The sequence below is a fragment of the Ptychodera flava genome, chromosome 18, assembly GCF_041260155.1.
Source record: "Ptychodera flava strain L36383 chromosome 18, AS_Pfla_20210202, whole genome shotgun sequence".
Classification (NCBI taxonomy): Eukaryota; Metazoa; Hemichordata; class Enteropneusta; family Ptychoderidae; genus Ptychodera; species Ptychodera flava.
Window position 1 is genome coordinate 36,543,833 of NC_091945.1, and position 19,465 is coordinate 36,563,297.

At 34.1% G+C, this 19,465-nt stretch overlaps 2 protein-coding genes across 21 annotated transcripts in view; one reads left to right on the forward strand and one right to left on the reverse strand.

Annotated features, from left to right (window-relative positions):
- The window catches only part of LOC139117507 (multiple epidermal growth factor-like domains protein 11), a 58,741-nt gene extending 48,936 nt beyond the window's left edge, over positions 1 to 9,805 (forward strand). For 4 of the 8 annotated variants that reach the window (XM_070680679.1, XM_070680681.1, XM_070680680.1 and 1 more), the window contains 5 exons: positions 1,590 to 1,788; positions 2,838 to 3,115; positions 5,038 to 5,142; positions 5,652 to 5,828; positions 6,463 to 9,805. In XM_070680679.1, coding sequence (XP_070536780.1) covers positions 1,590 to 1,788; positions 2,838 to 3,115; positions 5,038 to 5,142; positions 5,652 to 5,828; positions 6,463 to 6,581 — 878 coding nt within the window. In that variant the 3' untranslated portion in view covers positions 6,582 to 9,805. Of the gene's footprint in view, positions 1 to 1,589; positions 1,789 to 1,836; positions 2,003 to 2,837; positions 3,116 to 5,037; positions 5,143 to 5,651; positions 5,829 to 6,462 lie in introns of all 8 variants that reach the window. The other 4 variants (XM_070680683.1, XM_070680686.1, XM_070680684.1 and 1 more) reach the window with 1 other exon arrangement.
- Positions 9,806 to 10,565: 760 nt separating this feature from the next.
- Positions 10,566 to 19,465, reverse strand: part of LOC139117510 (arf-GAP with GTPase, ANK repeat and PH domain-containing protein 1-like) — a 108,107-nt gene continuing 99,207 nt past the window's right edge. For all 13 annotated transcript variants that reach the window (XM_070680691.1, XM_070680696.1, XM_070680694.1 and 10 more), the window contains 2 exons: positions 19,041 to 19,208; positions 10,566 to 17,715 (listed from right to left, as the gene is read on the reverse strand). In XM_070680691.1, coding sequence (XP_070536792.1) covers positions 17,527 to 17,715; positions 19,041 to 19,208 — 357 coding nt within the window. In that variant the 3' untranslated portion in view covers positions 10,566 to 17,526. The remainder of the gene's footprint in view (positions 17,716 to 19,040; positions 19,209 to 19,465) is intronic.

The following is a 19,465-nucleotide window of genomic DNA, read 5'->3' on the forward strand; positions in this document are numbered from 1 at the left end:
CCCATGCTAAAAAACAGATGACATGATATTTTAGCTTTTAATAACTAACTCAACCTGAATGAACAAAAGTCATAATAATAAAAACGTTACATACACATGCAAATATACATTTGAAAACTACTAATTTTGTGTCAGTACACATTATCATAATATACATATCTAATGTGAAATCACAGTATGAGATTTTACCCCTACCAAATGGGCAAATACAACTTTATCATCAAACCTGACTCTTGGTGGTGCAAAAATTAGTGAAGTTTCATGAAGAACCATTATGGGAAATACAGATCACACAATGCTAAAGGACTGACTAAATTATTAAGAAATTTACGACAAATATTAATGTTTGCAGTGGCTTGTATTCAATCGAATGAAACGCATGTCAACCTTTCAAGTGGATATTTAACAAGGACATTTATATCTGGTTTGGCTGTTGAGATGGTTTCTTGGTACACAAAGCACTCCAATGTCCTGTTAAGAGCACCCACCGTTCAATTGACATTTACATAACACTTTAATATCATTCTTGCACCATAAACACACATTAACTACTTACTGTGTAAGATCTTTGTATCATAATTAACATCTCAATGGACAGCTATCTTAAATGCACACTATTTATTATAAAATGATAACTTAAGTGTGAAGACAAAATTGAAATAATCCAAGCACCAGATAGTCACGTCATAAAAACCTTTTCATATTTTTAATGAGAATTGACAACAGAGATTTTGCTTGACTGTTCAAGTTATTCTAAGTTCTGTGTAGTCACGTTTTAGATGCATGTTACAAGATGTGGTATTCCATTGATTGTATGAAAGCACTGTAGTTTAAGATTTGAAATATTTATCAGAAAAGATGCAAAATTTCCAAGTGTTTGAATTGAAATATCAATTGATTGCACAAATAGATAATTGCAGAAGCTGTCCATCTTGTTTCTTCTGTCCTCTTTATAACTTAACAAATCTGTGACTAGTAATTACTTTGCACTGTCATCTTTGTTTCTATGATTTGTGTATTGCTTGCTTTAGTATGTAAATTGATACTAATTAATCATTGCTTTGTGCTGCTGTGTATTTCTGATTTCTATATTGTGTGATGGTGTGAGTCTTTGCATATTACCCCTGTGTACAAATTTGTCAACAAAACTTGTGATTTCATGGTATCAATCATTACATAGTCAACAACACTATGACAGAAGACAAAAATATGGAAAAAAGGGCCATGTGAAATTTTACAACTGATATTTCAGGAAATCATTTAGATTTGAATTTTATGAAGACTTTTTAATACATTTGTATTTTTTAGCCAACATAAACATTTTTTTGAAGTTTATCTTAAGTTTACAAAAAGATATCAAGATAAACAAGAGTAACTTGAAGTGGAATCTGAATGGCAAATTTTAGAAGATTTTTAGCATTATTGTAGTGGTTCTGAACCACTATTTTTCTGATTTTAAACCACTGTATTTCTCACATAATCTAACGGGGTGATTTCTGCCAATTCAAAAGTTAGTTTCACACAGGCTCATGTGCAAAGACTCAAATATCTTCACACTGCTTCTAACTCTTTCTGTCATTCCCATATAGCCACCAGAGAGCATAATTTCATCCCTAATTCTGCCAGAAGCTCATCTGACAAGGCCTCAACCAGTGACTCAACAAGTTCTATAGCCGGTGGTGTTATCACTGGCCTTGTATTGGTAGCTATTATTGTATTCTTTGCGATATTTTGTCGCAGACGACGACGTCGTGATCCATCCAGAAAAGGTTACCGCCCTACTGTTGTGTAAGTGTCTTATCAATGCTGTAACAGTTTTGACTATGTTGATTTCAGCACCATCTCAAATTATACAAGATGAGAATGATGTCCAACCCCAGAAAGCAAATTCCAATCCCGTTGTAATCGGAGCTGTTTCCGGGGTAGTTGTCTTCTTAGTATTACTTATCATACTAGCCTTGCTCCTATGGCGATTTAGAAGGCACTTCAGATCGGGCGATAAGTAAGTGATGATATATATGATATGATATGATAAGATGAGATCTGTAGCCCCCTGATTCTAATCTTTCCTCAGGTGATGTGTTGGGATGGGACATTACTTCAAATACCACATACTCACCAACACTATATCACTTCCATAGCACACAGCTTGCATCATACACCGATATGTTGCATTCATTGCATACTAAATTACATCTCCAGACATGTTTTTACACCATACCAACACCACGCCAAACAATTCCAATGTGGTGGTAGTGGCCTAAATCTTTCCTTTCTTTTAGATTGTATAGTTTTTCCAATCTTTATGTTTATTTATTTTTGTTTTTGTTTTATTCTTTAGATTTTTGAAATCCCATCTTTTTTATCTTCTGAAGTATTCTTTTATAGAAAATAGTCTTATTTGTCAAAGTTTTCTCTTTTTGCAGTTTAATCTTAGCATTCATGCATGAAAATATTAATTTTGTGATTTCTCAATGCTGTTGTTTTTGTATACATTTAACTACACTTGGACATGTATTCTTAGTATACATGTGTCTGTGGTGTAGATTGAAGCAGACTTATATTTATCAAGCAGAAATGCATGCTTTTGAAACACAGCTACATGCCTTTTTTTTAATTTTTTGTTTTGCTTTTGTTTTTGTTTAATTTTTTTCCTTTTGCTTATTTGCCACATACAAGTTTGTAACTGATGCATTCATACAAAACAGTTTGCAGATACATGTATGTAAATGCGCCATCATACCATAACATATGCACTGCATCACTAACACTTACTCTCACTCTCTGACTGTTCAGCAAGAACCCTAGTCATTCTTTATCAATGATAAATGTTACAGGTACAATAACAGACCAGAGGACCAGGCAGCATTCAACACTGAGAGTGGTAGTTTACGGTTTGAAAATCCAAACTACGAAAATCCAGGAGGTCCATCGGTTTCCGCACCATTCAGTGCCCAACGCCAGCAATCTCAGATCACTGTGCAGAATAACCCATTGTTTGTCTCTAGTAAGAATCTCGGCACCAAGAAACTGAACTCAGAAAATGCCTTGGATCAAATGCCAAATGGTGAGCTAAACGGAGCATGTGGTGGAGATGATGCAACATGTGCAAAGAGTAAGTCAAGTCACTTCTACATTGTTATGTTAATTTTGCATAACCCTTACACCACTGTCGTTTGGAGCAAATCCATGGTTATTAATGGTGATTGTGGACCTCTCTACAGGGAATCAATGATAGGTACCACTGATGTCATTTGAATATTTCTTCATCCAGATTTTGTCAATCATTCATAGAAATATATGACAACTTATGACCTAGTAAAGGAGGCTTTTATTAGCTCCGCTGTCAGCGACGCGGAGCTTATCAAATAGGTTGATTATCCGTCGTCGTCCGTCGGCGTCCGGCGTCCGTCGTCCGGCGTCCGTCGTCCGGCGTCCGTCGTCCGTCAACAATTGCCTTCTCCTCTGAAACCACAAGTCCAATTGCTTTGAAATTTTATATGCAGTTCACTTGGGGTGACCTTACTTCAGTTTGTTACAATCATGGTGATATTTGCATATTTGTATTTTTGGGGCATTTTTTTGTGTTTTTGGTAAAAAAATCTTCTTCTCTGAAACCGCTCGTTCGATTGCTTAGAAATTTGATATGCAGTTTGCTTAGGGTGACTTAAATCAGAAAAGTACTGGTCTCAAAAAGTACTGGTCTGATAGTTTTGAAATTTGGTATACAGGTTTCTATAGATGAACTAAGTAATATATATTGAATTTCTGATGAAATCTGTAATTTTGTATTTTTGGGGCAATTTTTGCCATTTTTGGTCAAAAAATGTGTATTTCCAAAACTACTCATCTGATAGCTTTGAAATTTGGTATAGAGGTTTCTACAGATGAACTAAATGATATTTATGGAAATAATGATGAAATCTGCAATTTTGTAATTTTGGGGCAATTTTTGCCATTTTTGGTCAAAAAATGTGTTTCTCAAAAAGTACTGGTCTGATAGCTTTGAAATTTGGTATACAGGTTTCTACAGATAAGCTTAGTAATATATATTGAATTTCTGATGAAATCTGTAATTTTGTATTTTTGGGGCAATTTTTGCCATTTTTGGTCACAAAATGTGTATTTCCAAAACTACTTATCTGATAGCTTTGAAATTTGGTATACAGGTTTCCATAGATGAACTAAATGATATTTATTGAAATAATGATGACATCTGCAATTTTGAATTTTTGGGGCAATTTTTCCCATTTTTGGTCAAAAAATGCGTTTCTCAAAAAGTACTGGTCTAACAGCTTTGAAATTTGGTATAACTAAGTGTGATATTTTGAAATTATGATGAAATCTGCAATTTTTATTTTTGGGGGGCAATTGTTGCCATTTTTGGTCAGAATATTTTATTCTCAAAAAACTACTCATCAGATAGCTTTGGTTGACATGTTCTTAGGGATGATCGGATGTGATATATTCAAAGTATGATGAAATCTTCAATTTTGTATTTTTGCAGCTTATTTTAGCCACATTTTTCTGGCCACTGCATTGAGTTATCAAAGATTTCCACCTTCTTCATCAACATGTGTCAAAAATAGTTATTCTGTACATAAACACAGCGGAGCTTTTCGGCCGCTAGGTCGCTTGTTCATTCATGAAATACTTTAACATTTGAAATGTTTTATTGAACACTCACTTGTAAATTCATCAATTAATACTTACCGGTACTAACTTAGCTTTGAAGTTTTTCACTTCAATGGCCATTAAATATTTACTGTGATATTTATACATGGTAATCTTCATCCTATACTTACACTCATCACAATTACTCTTCCAAGATTGGATAGCATATTATAGTATTATTTCAAAATTTATTCATTTTTAGACAACACAAAGGTATCCTTGCCACACATCCAGCCGCGTACATGCTAAATATATTCCAGTTTCAGGCCTAGTCCTACTTTATGTGTAACTCACTGAATTATATGTGAACATTGTCCAACAAAATTTGACAAATATTGATGAAAACTGACTTAATTTTTACAGAAATTGAGATGGATGAAGGTCACTACATGGCTCCACCATCACCTCCTGTACCACTTGATGTTAATCAGTTCTTTGGTACAAATGAAAAGAGAGTCAGCAAAGAAAGTAAGTCTACTAAATTTCACAGTGGTAATCTTACATAGAAGGTTGTAACAGTAAAATATGGGGTAATATAATATTATTGTTGTACACTTATTTACTATTTGTAAACATTAAAGTTCAGTCTATGATCTGTAACTTTTGATATAGTTTCAACTGTTCTACTCCCAAATCCTGTCAAAATATTCAGTCTCTACTCTGTCAACACAGACTCTATTTCTGTAAAGGCCAATGTGCATGTTTACAAGTGAATTCTAGTCTGGGCTAGAATTCATTTGTTTACAATGATATTGCTGATTGTGAAAAGTGACTTGTGTTGACAAGGGTCATATTTCCTACATCAACATGAGTTTGGGAGAAAAACAAGACAAAACAGTCATTTTCAAGAACAAAAATAATGAAATTATTATCAAAAGTTACAGCTACTGTCCCTTTAGGCACTTGCTTTAATGGAATAGACACATTGCTTCAATAATGCTGCATCTAAGTCTGCTTGTAAATTACTAATCTTACAGTGTTTCCTGGTGATAATGCCAGTAAAGATGAAGGTGAGCATACGCCATATGCCAGCATGGAAGAACTGCCAAGTCCTAATTATGAAGTAGAATCACCTTACTTAGAACCCACAGAACGTCCTTATCAAAATCTACCTTCACCAAATGCACCCAGCAACAACCCACAACAACCATTTGGTAAGTTGCAGAATGTTTCTGTAGAGTTTGTCTTTTGTTACAGCAGATAAAGTTGTCAGTTCACCATATGAGGAATTGGATTTTGGAAACTAGAAAAATGTGACTGGTGAGTGATAGTTACTGTAATGATGGACAAAGAAATTAATTGATCTGACCGTTCTGTTACATGTATGTTACCAACTATCGAAAGTATTTTACCAATGTGTGACATGTATAAAAGACTGTTATGCCCTGTTTCTTGAAGTCATTCTAACAACAATGTAGCTCCAATGACTTCTCATTTCACATGACACAGTTCAGTAACTTTCTAATTTTATAATTTCCTTGATGCAGTTTTTGCATCCTCAGAAAATTGTTCATTTCATTATTGCTAGTTTTAAAACATTTGATAATTTATGTTTCAATAATTACTTTCAAAAAATTCAACAAATGATGTTTTCTATCAGAGTGATTATACATAATGCACTCACTGAACAAATTCTTCTCTTTGAAGTTGTATTGTATCTTTTGAAATGCAATGCAGGCATCAGTGCACATTTTAAGAGCACAGTTGTTCTTTGATATCCAGGGAAATATTTGACTGCATAAATACAAAAATTTATTGACGTGAAATATATCTACTTTGAATTTGCAGACTACCAGTTTGTCCCAAATGAATACGATAATCTTGTACGGACACCAAGACCAATCAGCGATGCCAGCAATCACTATGCAACAATAGATGACATAGTCACTGAAAGCACAAATACGTGAAAATCTTTTTTGTCAATATCACTTGAGGCTGTAGTTTTTTCTGAAAATACTCATCGCTACTGCTGTCTTTCAGAAGATCTCTCCACTCAGCCACTCAAACAACAAAGCTGGGTGTACAGAGCTTTGTATTTAGAAATACAGGAAGTTTTTGACTTTTTTCAAAGCCTTATTGCAGGTTTACAACTTAAATTTCTTTGACTCATAAATACATTTTGTATGACATATAATTGGAAATGAGTTGCATTGACATCTATACCCTGAGTTCTTGAATCATGATGGAGGTAGAGGAATTTAAAATCTGTGGAAAAGCAAAAGAAATTATAACTTTAAGAATTGCCTGTAATATTATTTTGCAATGGACATTTCCATGAATGGATGTAATTTCTTGGAGATGCCATTCAGCTGTGGAAAACGTAATCATGAAATAAAATTCACCAGTAGTTGTCATGGTGAAACAGTTTCAACTGTAGCTTGAAGCATTTCAGCTGATAAGTTGTATGTATTTTTGAATGGACTGCCATTTTGATTATCATGTATACATATATTATATAAAGAAGTAAATATCCTTTTGATAAGAAGGCTTTTAAGTCCTGGTAACATGCATTTTCTTGTAAGCTTATATGCACTATAACATTTTTATGCATATTATTTTTTGAAAAAAGTTATATCAGACTACAAGTTATAGATCTCAGTTGACAAAAAAAGAGAAATTTTCCTATCACTAATTACCTTTTATACTACTACCTACCTCTCTTGCAATTTTCTAAAATTGATCTCAGCTTTTAGTAGTAGAGAACTTTGATATTGGCAATTGAGTTTCTTTCTGACAATACAGTTATGTACACTTCAATATAATTGAAGTGTACATAACCGTTCAAAAAACAATAACCTCAGACCAACAGCATTGCTTTGATTGATGGAATTATCTTCTCAACCAAATCAATCAGGATTACCACCATGTGATTTCTTTTGGTTCATTGAAAGTTTAATTCACTGTATTTTGACATCCAGAACTGACCATGACAATGACATTGATATGAAATACCATCACGACAAGTCGTGCCAAATTTTTGTAAATGTGTATAACATGGTAGGATAAGTATTTCTCTAACAATAATGAGAACATTTTTCATTATCTTACATGGTCCATGTTCTAAAAAGTCTCTGTAACGGTCAATAATGTTTTCAATTTTTTTGTTGAATTTATAAACCACAGTTTGACTTTCTGTAAAATGCTGTAGTTAGCTCAGCTTCAAGGCTTCTATATCAGTTAATAAGAGCAGTTTTGTTGAATTTCTTCTTAGTCAGAGTCAGATTTCAATCATAAACAATAGGTATACATCTCCCACACTCATATGAACTGTGTTGACAAGCCAAATACTTGCTGTTTCAACATTCTTTAGGGCATTGACAGATAAACTGTGGTTGATAGATAGATAAAAAATACTAAAATTGTCAGAAGTTAGTGTGTACATGGACTTGACACCTTGTATTTGAAATGAATAGTAGTATTTGGTTGACAAACTCCTTGAAATTCCAAACTCCTTGAAATTCCAAACTCCTTGAAATTCCAAACTTTATATATGCAGAGTTGGAAGTCAAAATACTGTTGATTTGTTTGGTTGTGACAAGCTAAAATACACGGGTTTCCTTTGATTGTCTATGGGATGTTGTCCAAAATGATATGGAAGATAGCTCCACAGCAAATTGGAATTTGATCTTGCCTAGACTATACAAACACATTAAGGTCTTCCCAACAATAAAGTAATGATGACTGTTTCTTTTAGTGAGTATCTTCTTTGGATAAATTTGTAAATATTGGCACATTTCAAATTTTCATTGATTAATTGAAGCAAGAAGTTAATGAAAATTGGTTGTATGTCTATTCCATCCTATGCCTTTTTCATTGATGGATTTTATCGATGAAAATTCATTGTTTCGTATATTGTTTACATTTTGTTTGTCCAGTTTGGTTTTTGTGCCAGGATGATAGATGGCTGAATAATATTTGCAGTTTACATCTGTCTCAGATCTTTCTTGCAATCAGTGCCTCAGATTTTCTAAAAAGTCTGGTTGTTTTGTCATGAATTTTCTAATCATATCATTTCAGTTTCTATCTTTGTCCAAATAGTGCATCTTACAAGACATGTAATCCAAACATCTGTAGAATGATCATGTTGTACAGTGATGGCTAGAATCCATGCTATCTTGCCAAAGCTGTGATTAGTTGTATGAAATGTACAAAAGTATATTTAGTATTCAAAATGCTGGCATTTTGAATGTAATGGCTAGAAATTACCGGTACAACCTATGCTAATATTAATATGAATAAAAGTAATTGAACTCATTAATATGTAGAGTTTATTATTTTCCTTGTTACATTTACAATTTTTTTTCATGTAAATTTGTTTAAAATAAATGGAGGGAGTGTAAGAAATCAAAAATGAACTGCAACAACAAATCAACAAATTCAATTGAGTTGAGAAAGATTTTCATTGTGACAACAAAAGTGATGTGTTTGATTGGCGACTGTAAGCCAGTTATATGATCTAGATTGCATATGGAAGTGAATGGTAATTGTAAACTCACTGCTGTAGTGTTATAAAAGTAGATATTGCTAAATAAAATACAAATCATGTTTAGTTTAGGATGATGTGTAACAATTTGGAAGTTGAGATATTAAAAGAAATAAAATGTACTGTGTGTATAAACTTGCAAAGTCAGAGAAATTCCACTTGTATTCCCTCCTTAGAAACTTTCAATGAAGTTATTCATATGTCACCCTTGTATTGAATATGATGTAAAAGGTACAGGTCTGTATTATGTTTGATATCATTCATCTTGCCAAGGAATAGAATATACTCTATCAGGCTCTGTTGTATTGCAATATTTGCTGTACATAAAAAGTTGTTTATGCAAGTTTGTTTATACCGGTATGTTCACAGAGTACTACTCATAATGTAAACCAGTTTTATTGCTTTGTTTGTGTTGATGCTGACAAATCCCACCATACATGTACAATTTAAGATAAAACCGATGTAACCATGGTTTATTGTGGCAGGTTCTCTTTACACAAGACAGATTTCTTTTTCATTTATTTTTTTACATGACGTTTATATTCCTTATCTTTTCAATGACAAATACCGTGTGATGTCTCATATTTTGCGTACACTTTTTCATCATGAAAATGAAATAAATATATACATATTCTGTATGAGAACCTACGTTCTGTTCAGAGACTACATTGGTGTGTGTATACATGTATGTATGTGTGTATGATTGTTATTTCAATATCACTGAAAGACTCTGATAGGGTTCATGTAATTTGTGATATGGTACTATCATGCAAAGATCAAGGGGGCTCTGCAGTGAATTGTGGGTGTGGCTTGCAGAAAATTGTAGCAGCAGTAACCTGAGAATGAATGTGTTTCTTTAATTCAGTGTTCAACTGATATATGTGAGCAGAACCCAAGTCTTGACTGTGTGTTCCTTATCAAATTGTAAGAATGACTTTATGAGAAAATCAAAGTACCAAAAATGTGTAAGCTCAGGAAAAAAGCAAAATTGAAGCAAAATTGTTCAAAAGTCAGAAACTTACAAACACTGATGATATTCAGCTCATCTTTCAATTTAACCTATTTGAATCATGAAAAAAACAGAATAAACAAAAAAGTAAAAAATAACAAACAAGCAAATAAAAACAAGTAAAAAATACAAACAGACAAGTAAACAAAATTAAACAAAAATAAACAAGTAAACAAACCTTGCTATGGAATGGTCCTCTTCTCTATATAGTCTAGGTACCCCAGAGTTGCCCCTTTTGGAGTGTGACCTTTGACCTCATTAGTACACATAAATGAATATGTTAATAATTCACTGTTATGCAGTTTATGGACTTTTTTACGCAGAATTTTTTTAAAAACTGGATTTCCCCATGTAAAATATGCAATTTGATACTCCAATTTAATCACCAGCAGACAAACATTAACTTTTTAATAATAATTTTATTACATTTTCTTTGCTATTTCAGTGTCCAAACACGGACAAGTTTAAAAAAAATTCTACACTGATACTGTTCAAATTGATAATGGGATGTTGTGTAAATAAAAATTACTAATTTTTATCTTCTGCAAATAAAATGGCACAAAGTATACAATACATCATTTTGAACACTATTTACACAAATATTCACATAGGAATCAACAAAATAAAACTTCTCTTGCTTAAAATTTTGTACATAATTTGAGACACCGTACTGAGTTTTGATTTCAAATCAAAACACAAGTTTCCTTCGATAATCCAATCAAAACAGAGAGATTGCACTACAGGAAGGCAAGTTGTCTCAGTGTAAAAGAAATAAACACACAGTGTGTGTATTGAGAACAAGAGAGGACCATGGCTTACTGTACAATACTGAAATAGAAGGAAGAGAGTCAGGATTCACAAAAGAAATGTCTGTCCTTGATAGTTTGGAAAAGAAAACTGATGAAATAGAGAAAATTGTTCATTTTACAGAGCTTACAACAAAAGACAACGAAAGCAAGTATTCAGTTTGACTTGAGAAATTTACCCCTTTCACTGTGGTTTGGCCCAAATTCATTGTTATCAATGGTGATTGTGGACCTGTTCACAGACAATTGAGGGTTGACAAGTTAAAGGATTAATATGGTGTGAGATCATAAAGCGTTGAATTTTTTCTCATGCAGATCAACAGTCCTAAATCTTCCTGTATTTACAACCAATATGCAAATGAACTACTGAAGGTAGTGTTTGGTTTTGCTTGAGAAAGTTTAAAAATGTTAATACGGTAAGAAATAAAATTGTGTAGCATATTCCTTGTCATGCTGATCAATAAATCTCCCTATATTTACAATGAACTAATATGCAAATGAACAATTTTCAATTTAAGGCAGCAGGTTTGAGTATCATATGAAAATGAACTGAGATAATTTTTAATAATAATGAACAACTTACAAGGCAGTAAAAGATAAAGGATATTTACATATGTGCATATTTCATGTCTTGTGTAATTTGCACAGAGGTCTGTGTAAAGGTTTGATATTGTGGAATTATATCAAATTTTCATGGAAACCAACATTTTTGCAAACATTTTTGTATTTGAGCTGGTGAAGCATTTTTTTTGTTCTACGTCAAAGAACACTCTCAATAGAATAAATGAAACTTATGTACATGATTATGAATCACACGACCAAAATCCATTTCAAGTTTTCCTAATGATAAAATTTCACATATCAGCAGAGCTTTGTGCAGATACACTGGTTATTTGTGAGACAGAATATCATGTACATACGTAAAGACTTGGACATTTTCACTAACTATACAAAGGAAGCCATTTATTTTTGAACAGAAAAATCTGATGCGGAGGTTTTTGCAAGAAATTTGGATTGCTGGTCAAAGGTCAGCCTTCTGAAGAAGGCAAAGTTCAACCATGATGTAAATCAATGAAAGAGATTATGCAGAAGACAGATATTAGTAAATAAGATAAGCAATATTTGCACATTTCTATTGTATATGTCACAGTTTTGAAATAATGTCAACCCTGTGAAGTTCATAGGTCTTTAAGAAGAAAGAAAATTTGAAAATCACCTTTATAAACTATCAAGTCACTCCTGACACAATTTATTACACATAGTTTGCAGTTGGTCTGTCAAACAAATAAACAAAAGCAAATTGTGCCATATAATTAATAAATAAATTTTTGTTGACTCTTGGTTGGTAATCACAGACTGACAGGTCCTCTATCTGATACATTTTGAAATCATATCAAATGATACACCATGATTTGATAATCATGTATATATACATGTTACATTCCTAGCACAGATTGTGAAAATACTCATTCCCTCCATTCTATAAAACCCATAATTAAAGAATCATGCAAACTTAAGATCTGTCATTGTTGCTGCATCTTTGTATAAACTTGACAGTGCAGATCAATTTATATTCTGAGTTAAATTCCAAACCAAAGTCTGATTGTTACATGGCTGATTGTATAGCACTAGCAAATAACTTGAAATATCACATGGCAGTGTTGTATTGTGATGTCACAGTTCTCTATTAAATATCTATCATTCATACATTTTCAATGGTCAACTATTCTACACATATCTAACACTACAGTTGACAGCTTGATTGTCACAACAGACTGCATAGCTGTTGAAACAACCCTAAGTACACTAACGCCAAATCTAGAAATGACAAGAGCACCAGCCACCATATCAGGCAAACTTTGTCATGTAGGAAAAGTCTTTGACTCAGAAAACTTCAGAAAGTAACAAGACGAAGGCGGTAAACAGCATGGCAAGCTGGGACAGATTTACTGGAAAGCTAACTTGGACTGTTGGTAGACGCAGTAACTATTCCATGAACTACTCCTTGGAGGTAACGTATGAATCCGAGTGGAAATCAATCAAGACTTTGAAATAACAGTACATGTTTGTCTGCAGTAGCATCTACAACAGAGATATGTAAAATTACAAAGGCAAATATGACTGCCAAACACTTTCTTTCATATGGCCTTTAATAAAAACATATTGGATACTTTCTCGATTGATCAAACAGTTTTCAACAAACAATGGATTTGCCTGATGTTTAAAGGATCACTGTTGTTTCTTCGTTTTCTGTACATTCAATGAAACCCTCAAATTTGTCATTTAAAACTCACTTGGTTCATCAGTTTGTCAATGAGCTCCATCATAAGATAGCTGAATGTGAAACTATCAAAGATTACAAACGTTGCCAGGAATTTTGTTTGAAGAGAACCTTAGAGTGACTATAACAAATGATACTGATTCCCTGCGACATAATGACATTGTTCCTGTTCATATTTCATTGATGAAACTGACTGTCATTAAATGATGACAACTACTTGACCAACGCCAATGCAGACTACACTCTGTTGCTGAAAACCAAAACTGTTTTTTGTTTCTGAAATTAAAGATGCCTGTCATAACCTTTAAAACCTTCAACACACCATTGTTTACAAATAGATAATATCAGAATCATTCACACTCATTAGTCAGATTTCAACATCCAAGCTGCTCAGTATAAACATGAAAAAAATTTTAAGTCACCTCAGTCTTACAAGATTCAAAATAAATTCTAATTCATTAACTTAAACTTATTAAATTTTGACTCAAGACTGGTCAGCCATACACCATGTCTCTGGCTCATTCAACCACTGAATTTGACAGTGTTTTAATAAAATAAAAATCATCTGCCTGACAGAATATGCTTTGGCATTCAAAGTAAACACAAATTCCAAACAAGATAATTTGTAAAGAATTCAATATTGAAAAAAATATCAATCTGATTGAAGCCTTTATATACAGTTAACATAAAACACAACATATATTATTTATTTGAGCTTTAGCTAACTTTAATTCTGAAGGCTTTGGTTTAAACGCTTTTAGGGATAAAACTAGGTTAAATACATTTATCCTGATTGGTGGAACATATTAGATACATAACTGACAGGTGCATACATAACTGACAGGTGTATCAACCGAAATCAAGTTGCTCCACCGATTGGCAGCTTGTTTATTGGCCCTGGTTGCCATTGACCAATGGGTAACCTGCTTTCTAGAATAGACATCATTATGGATAGTAGCCTGACTGTGATTTGTCAAAGGAGGAAGCAAACCAACTAGAGGTACGTCCGAGAAGTTGCAGAAGGTATAGTAAGCAATGAAACTTGAAACGTAAACATTAGAGTATCTGCAGTGTGAAAGTGTCTGTATGTCAACATTACTTGGAGTTCAAATGTAGGGTACTATTGCTGTAACTTTCATTGACTGGTTTTGAATGATGGTAGGAACAGCAAACTGAAATTATTCCTTGTTAGAAACACTGCTATTTGCTGATAATTTGCTACTATATGTTATTAACCAATTAGGAAAAAGCTTAAAGAGTAGGAATATCAACAGGTAGACAAGGAATGTGTGATGAATACATTTGCATGTTTTTGTTTTGGCCCGACAAGAAACTGGGTAGAACTTTGATTTCATGAAAATTATTGTTTTCAATCCATAACAACATTTTGGGTAAAAACCACATGTTTTCAACAGTGTACTTGAATCTACATGGTAAGACACTGATAAAATAGTTCTGGAAACTGAAAACACTGCAGTTATGTTATGTACATCAACAGCCAGTTATGTTGTTTGGATACAGTACAGAAAATATCCAATATTACAATTTATATACATGACTGAAACCAAACACTCTAATAATGGGGCACAACACCATATATGGTCATTTAGGGCAGTCCTATAGAAGAGACTCATTACCATATGATATTGGTCTGCTACTCATGAAGGATGTACATACTGCATTGTCATTCACAGTATCCAACAAGATTATGACAACCATGAAGGATAATGTGGTGTATGGGTACCAATGTAGTCACTGTTATACACTGTGGGTACCAATGCAGTCACTGTCATACACTGTGGGTACAAATGTAGTCACTGTTATACACTGTGGGTACAAACACTGGAAGACAGTATCAACAAACTCTCAAATATGTAACTATCCCTAATGACAACAGTTCTTGTGCAATATTACTCTTTGAAATTTGATATTTATTTTTGCTGTTTCTTGCACTGGATGAGAGCCTTCATGAAATGTGGCATTGGGAAATTCTTGACTTTTTATAATAACACCAAGAATGCAACATTGACAGGCTGTGTTCATACAAAAGACCACGATTTCATCCACTGCAGTTGTGTGTCTTCACTGATCAAATCATTGTAGTTGTGTCTTTTCACCGATCAAACCACTTGCTAGAAAAGCCTACATGCAATAATTATGCCTTCAGTTACACTACATCAAGTTTTCTGAAAACCTTTGAAAGAAATTTGTTCACCGAGAGCACCACATTTGCAATGCCTAAAAGACACATTAACATCTACATTGAAGCTTGAGTGGCACTTCCAATGTTAAATTAAAGTTGTGTATCCTCATTCAAACAAAGTTAGAAACAATCACACTTAGGAATCCACAGATGAAATGGGATCCACAGTTGTACTAGAGCTAGTAATTTGAATGCGTCAGTAAGTCTATCAAATTGTTTTGTTCTTATAGTTTGAGAAAATACCAAAGTCCAGGGCAAGTCACTACAGCGATGTTTTCCATCTCAGGGAATAAGTTTGTCTTCGCTAATCACAAAATTTCAGTGTAATTATCCATTGTACTCCACTTGAACTGCATTGCAGTGCATAAATTTGCTGGCAGATATGATATGGAACAAATGTCTTTGAAATTTTACGTATGATCAATACTCACATTTCAAAGCTGTGTTTATTTTCAAATCAGGAATTGCAAAAAATGCTCCTTTTTTCTTTTGACTGCATGTAACTGATTGACAGGTATTTACAGCTGAGATGGGAATGGTACAGTACAGAGAAACAGTCAGCAGTGGACAGTTCAGAAAGTTTGTCATTGGAAACATCTTTTATAAACTATGTGAATTGCCTAGAAAAGCAAAGAACTAAGTTACAACTGAAGTAGCTCGCAATTTAAACATTCATAAACTTACTAAATTTTCCGTCAAGTTTAAAAACCATTTCATCTTCTGTGATATGCTTTTTATAACTAGTTTGGAAGAGCATATTTCATCAAAGGGAAGTTTGGTTGAGAAAAAACACTGTGCAAATTTTTCAAAACAGGCAAGAATACAAAGAAAGACACGACCGTAAAATTAAAGCCAGTGTCTAGAGTAAGAGAATTGCACATAATACTGGCTGATTATCAACTATTAAAGGATACACCAGGGAAAGAGAGAGCTACTACTCTCATGAAGATTTTTTTGTGGTTGGACATAGGTTAGTTATAGATAACAACCTATTCAATGTAACCTGCTACTGTAACATAACTGATGTAGACTTCAACAAGCATCACATTGACATATGTGAAGTCTGCAGTATTAACATGTTTTACCATGTTTTACTTGCATGACTCTGTCTGTTGTACCATCAGTCTACAGATAATGAATAGCACTGAACAAGAAAAACCATAGGAGCACCATCAGAAAAAAAGGGCTTGAAACAAATTCCAACATTAAGAAATTCTTGGCAAATAGAAATTCACGCTTACATTATATACACTGTAACTGAACACAATTATGTCATAAGTAGCTGGTGCCGTTTTTTGTGTCTTCAGAGCTTTACAGGAACATCTATCGGAATACTCAACAGGTGGTTCCAATAGAAAGTGGTACATTCCATATTTTGGTATTAGTCTGTGCCACCACATGGTCTTACAGCTCTATGAATATTATTAAAAGCAATACACAAACCCATTCATATGAGCAGGAATGGTTCTAAAGATTTAAACACTTCAAACAAATTTACAGAGTGCATGCTTGGCTTGTCATCCAGCTGGTAGTAGTTTCCCCGTCCATGGCTCCTCGTCCAAAAATATTCATTCCATATTCATTCTGTGCCCTCATAGCAACCCAGTGCTTGTACTAATAGTGGTATCAACAGTTGTACAAACGATTTCCTCCAATTCTGAGTTTTTGTAATGAGAAGTCAGTCTTTCAATGCTGACTGCCTAGTATCAGTAGTTCTCATTTACCTCATTCAGTTCAGCTGCTCGCTGAGACTCAGATGTGGTAGTTCAAGTTCAGACACGGCAGTCCAAACATTTTTTGAATTATGATCTGGCCATATGGTTTAGTTGTCAACACTCATACTTGGTCCTTCCTGGTTCATGTCTAGTGCTTTAGCCAAGAAATCAAGACACAAAACACTGATAAGCCAGGTTCAATGTTTGATGGTCCAAATTCATAGCTGGTGTTCCATGTCCAAAGTCTAATGGGGTCCACACATTTTAAATTTACGTCAGTATCCCAAATTTGTTTGTTGCAAATTCAGTCTCTTCTAATACAGTTTCTTGTACACAAATCAATTCCAATAGATGCTTATATTACACTGGCAGGGAGTTTATCAAACATGGCTTTATTTTTTGCGTTCTTTGAAGTCCTTTCAATTCTCTCACCAAGACATCCATTGTTTTGTAGAACCCTTGCACAGTCCTCAGCACCTACTGCATTAGCATAGGAAAGCGCTGTCCTTCCATCGGCGTCAACACTGTTTACATTTCCATTGTACTGCAAAACAGGAAAATACTTCAGTGTCTACTGTGAAAAGTGATACATCTCAAACTAATCTAGTGGCTGATGGAAAAAGTTACATCTCAAACTAATTAAGTGACTCATGTGAAAAGTTATATCTCAGAATAATTTGAAGATATTACTACAAGGAATGTTGTAAGAAGCTGCATAGTGATTTTTGAAATCCAAAGCTAGACATAACATTTGCTACAAAATAACTGATACATTCTGTTGTTGATGGAAACTCAAATAAAGAGTTGTACATCATAACTTCTCATTTCATGAACACACTTTGTCTTGGTTATGGCAGGAGTCTTCTTTTGTTTTGTTCACTGAATGTCATCCTTATGTCTTTGTGCTTTATATCTGTGGTGTCCATCTATGTCACTAAACAGCTTTCAATACAACTCATTTCCATCACATCAATCTTTGTCTTAACTTTTGCTTTCTACTTTGATTCAAATAAAACCACTTGGAACATAAAATACTGACTCCATTGCCAACTGACGATGTGAAATACTGACTCCATTGCCAACTGACGATGTGAAATACTGACTCCATTGCCAACTGACGATGTGAAATACTGACTCCATTGCCAACTGACGATGTGAAATACTGACTCCATTGCCAACTGACGATGTGAAATACTGACTCCATTGCCAACTGACGATGTGAAATACAGACTCCATTGCCAACTGACGATGTGAAATACAGACTCCATTGCCAACTGACGATGTGAAATACTGACTCCATTGCCAACTGACGATGTGAAATACAGACTCCATTGCCAACTGACGATGTGAAATACTGACTCCATTGCCAACTGACGATGTGAAATACTGACTCCATTGCCAACTGACGATGTGAAATACAGACTCCATTGCCAACTGACGATGTGAAATACTGACTCCATTGCCAACTGACGATGTGAAATACAGACTCCATTGCCAACTGACAATGTGAAATACTGACTCCATTGCCAACTGACGATGTGAAATACAGACTCCATTGCCAACTGACGATGTGAAATACTGACTCCATTGCCAACTGACGATGTGAAATACTGACTCCATTGCCAACTGACGATGTGAAATACTGACTCCATTGCCAACTGACGATGTGAAATACTGACTCCATTGCCAACTGACGATGTGAAATACTGACTCCATTGCCAACTGACGATGTGAAATACTGACTCCATTGCCAACTGACGATGTGAAATACTGACTCCACTGCCAACTGACAATGTGAAATACAGACTCTATTGCCAACTGACGATGTGAAATACAGACTCCATTGCCAACTGAAGGTGATCAACTTACCCATATCAGCAGCTGTGTAATGACAACATTACCCAAAGCACAGCTGAGATGCAAGGCTGTTCTTCCGTCACCATCGCCATAACTAGTATTGACGTCTTCTGGCGTTCCATGCGCCAGCAGAAGGACAATCTGACGTAAATCTTCTCTTGTGACAGCGTCAAGTAATTGCTGAGTGAAAATATCAAACATAAAATTTTAAAATATTATGAAACTGGTATCTAGACAAGCAGTTGCATCACCAACAAGCTCTAAGTATGAAATGTTAGTACCCAATATACACGTTATGTCAATTTGTGACGTGTAGATGATACATTTGTCTGTACACTGATTTGCACAAGGACTCATCGATTTTTTCTAGGGTCTATGGATTCACTAAGGACGATTTGATTAACTATTTCTCAGGGTATTTTTGTTGATATTTTCAA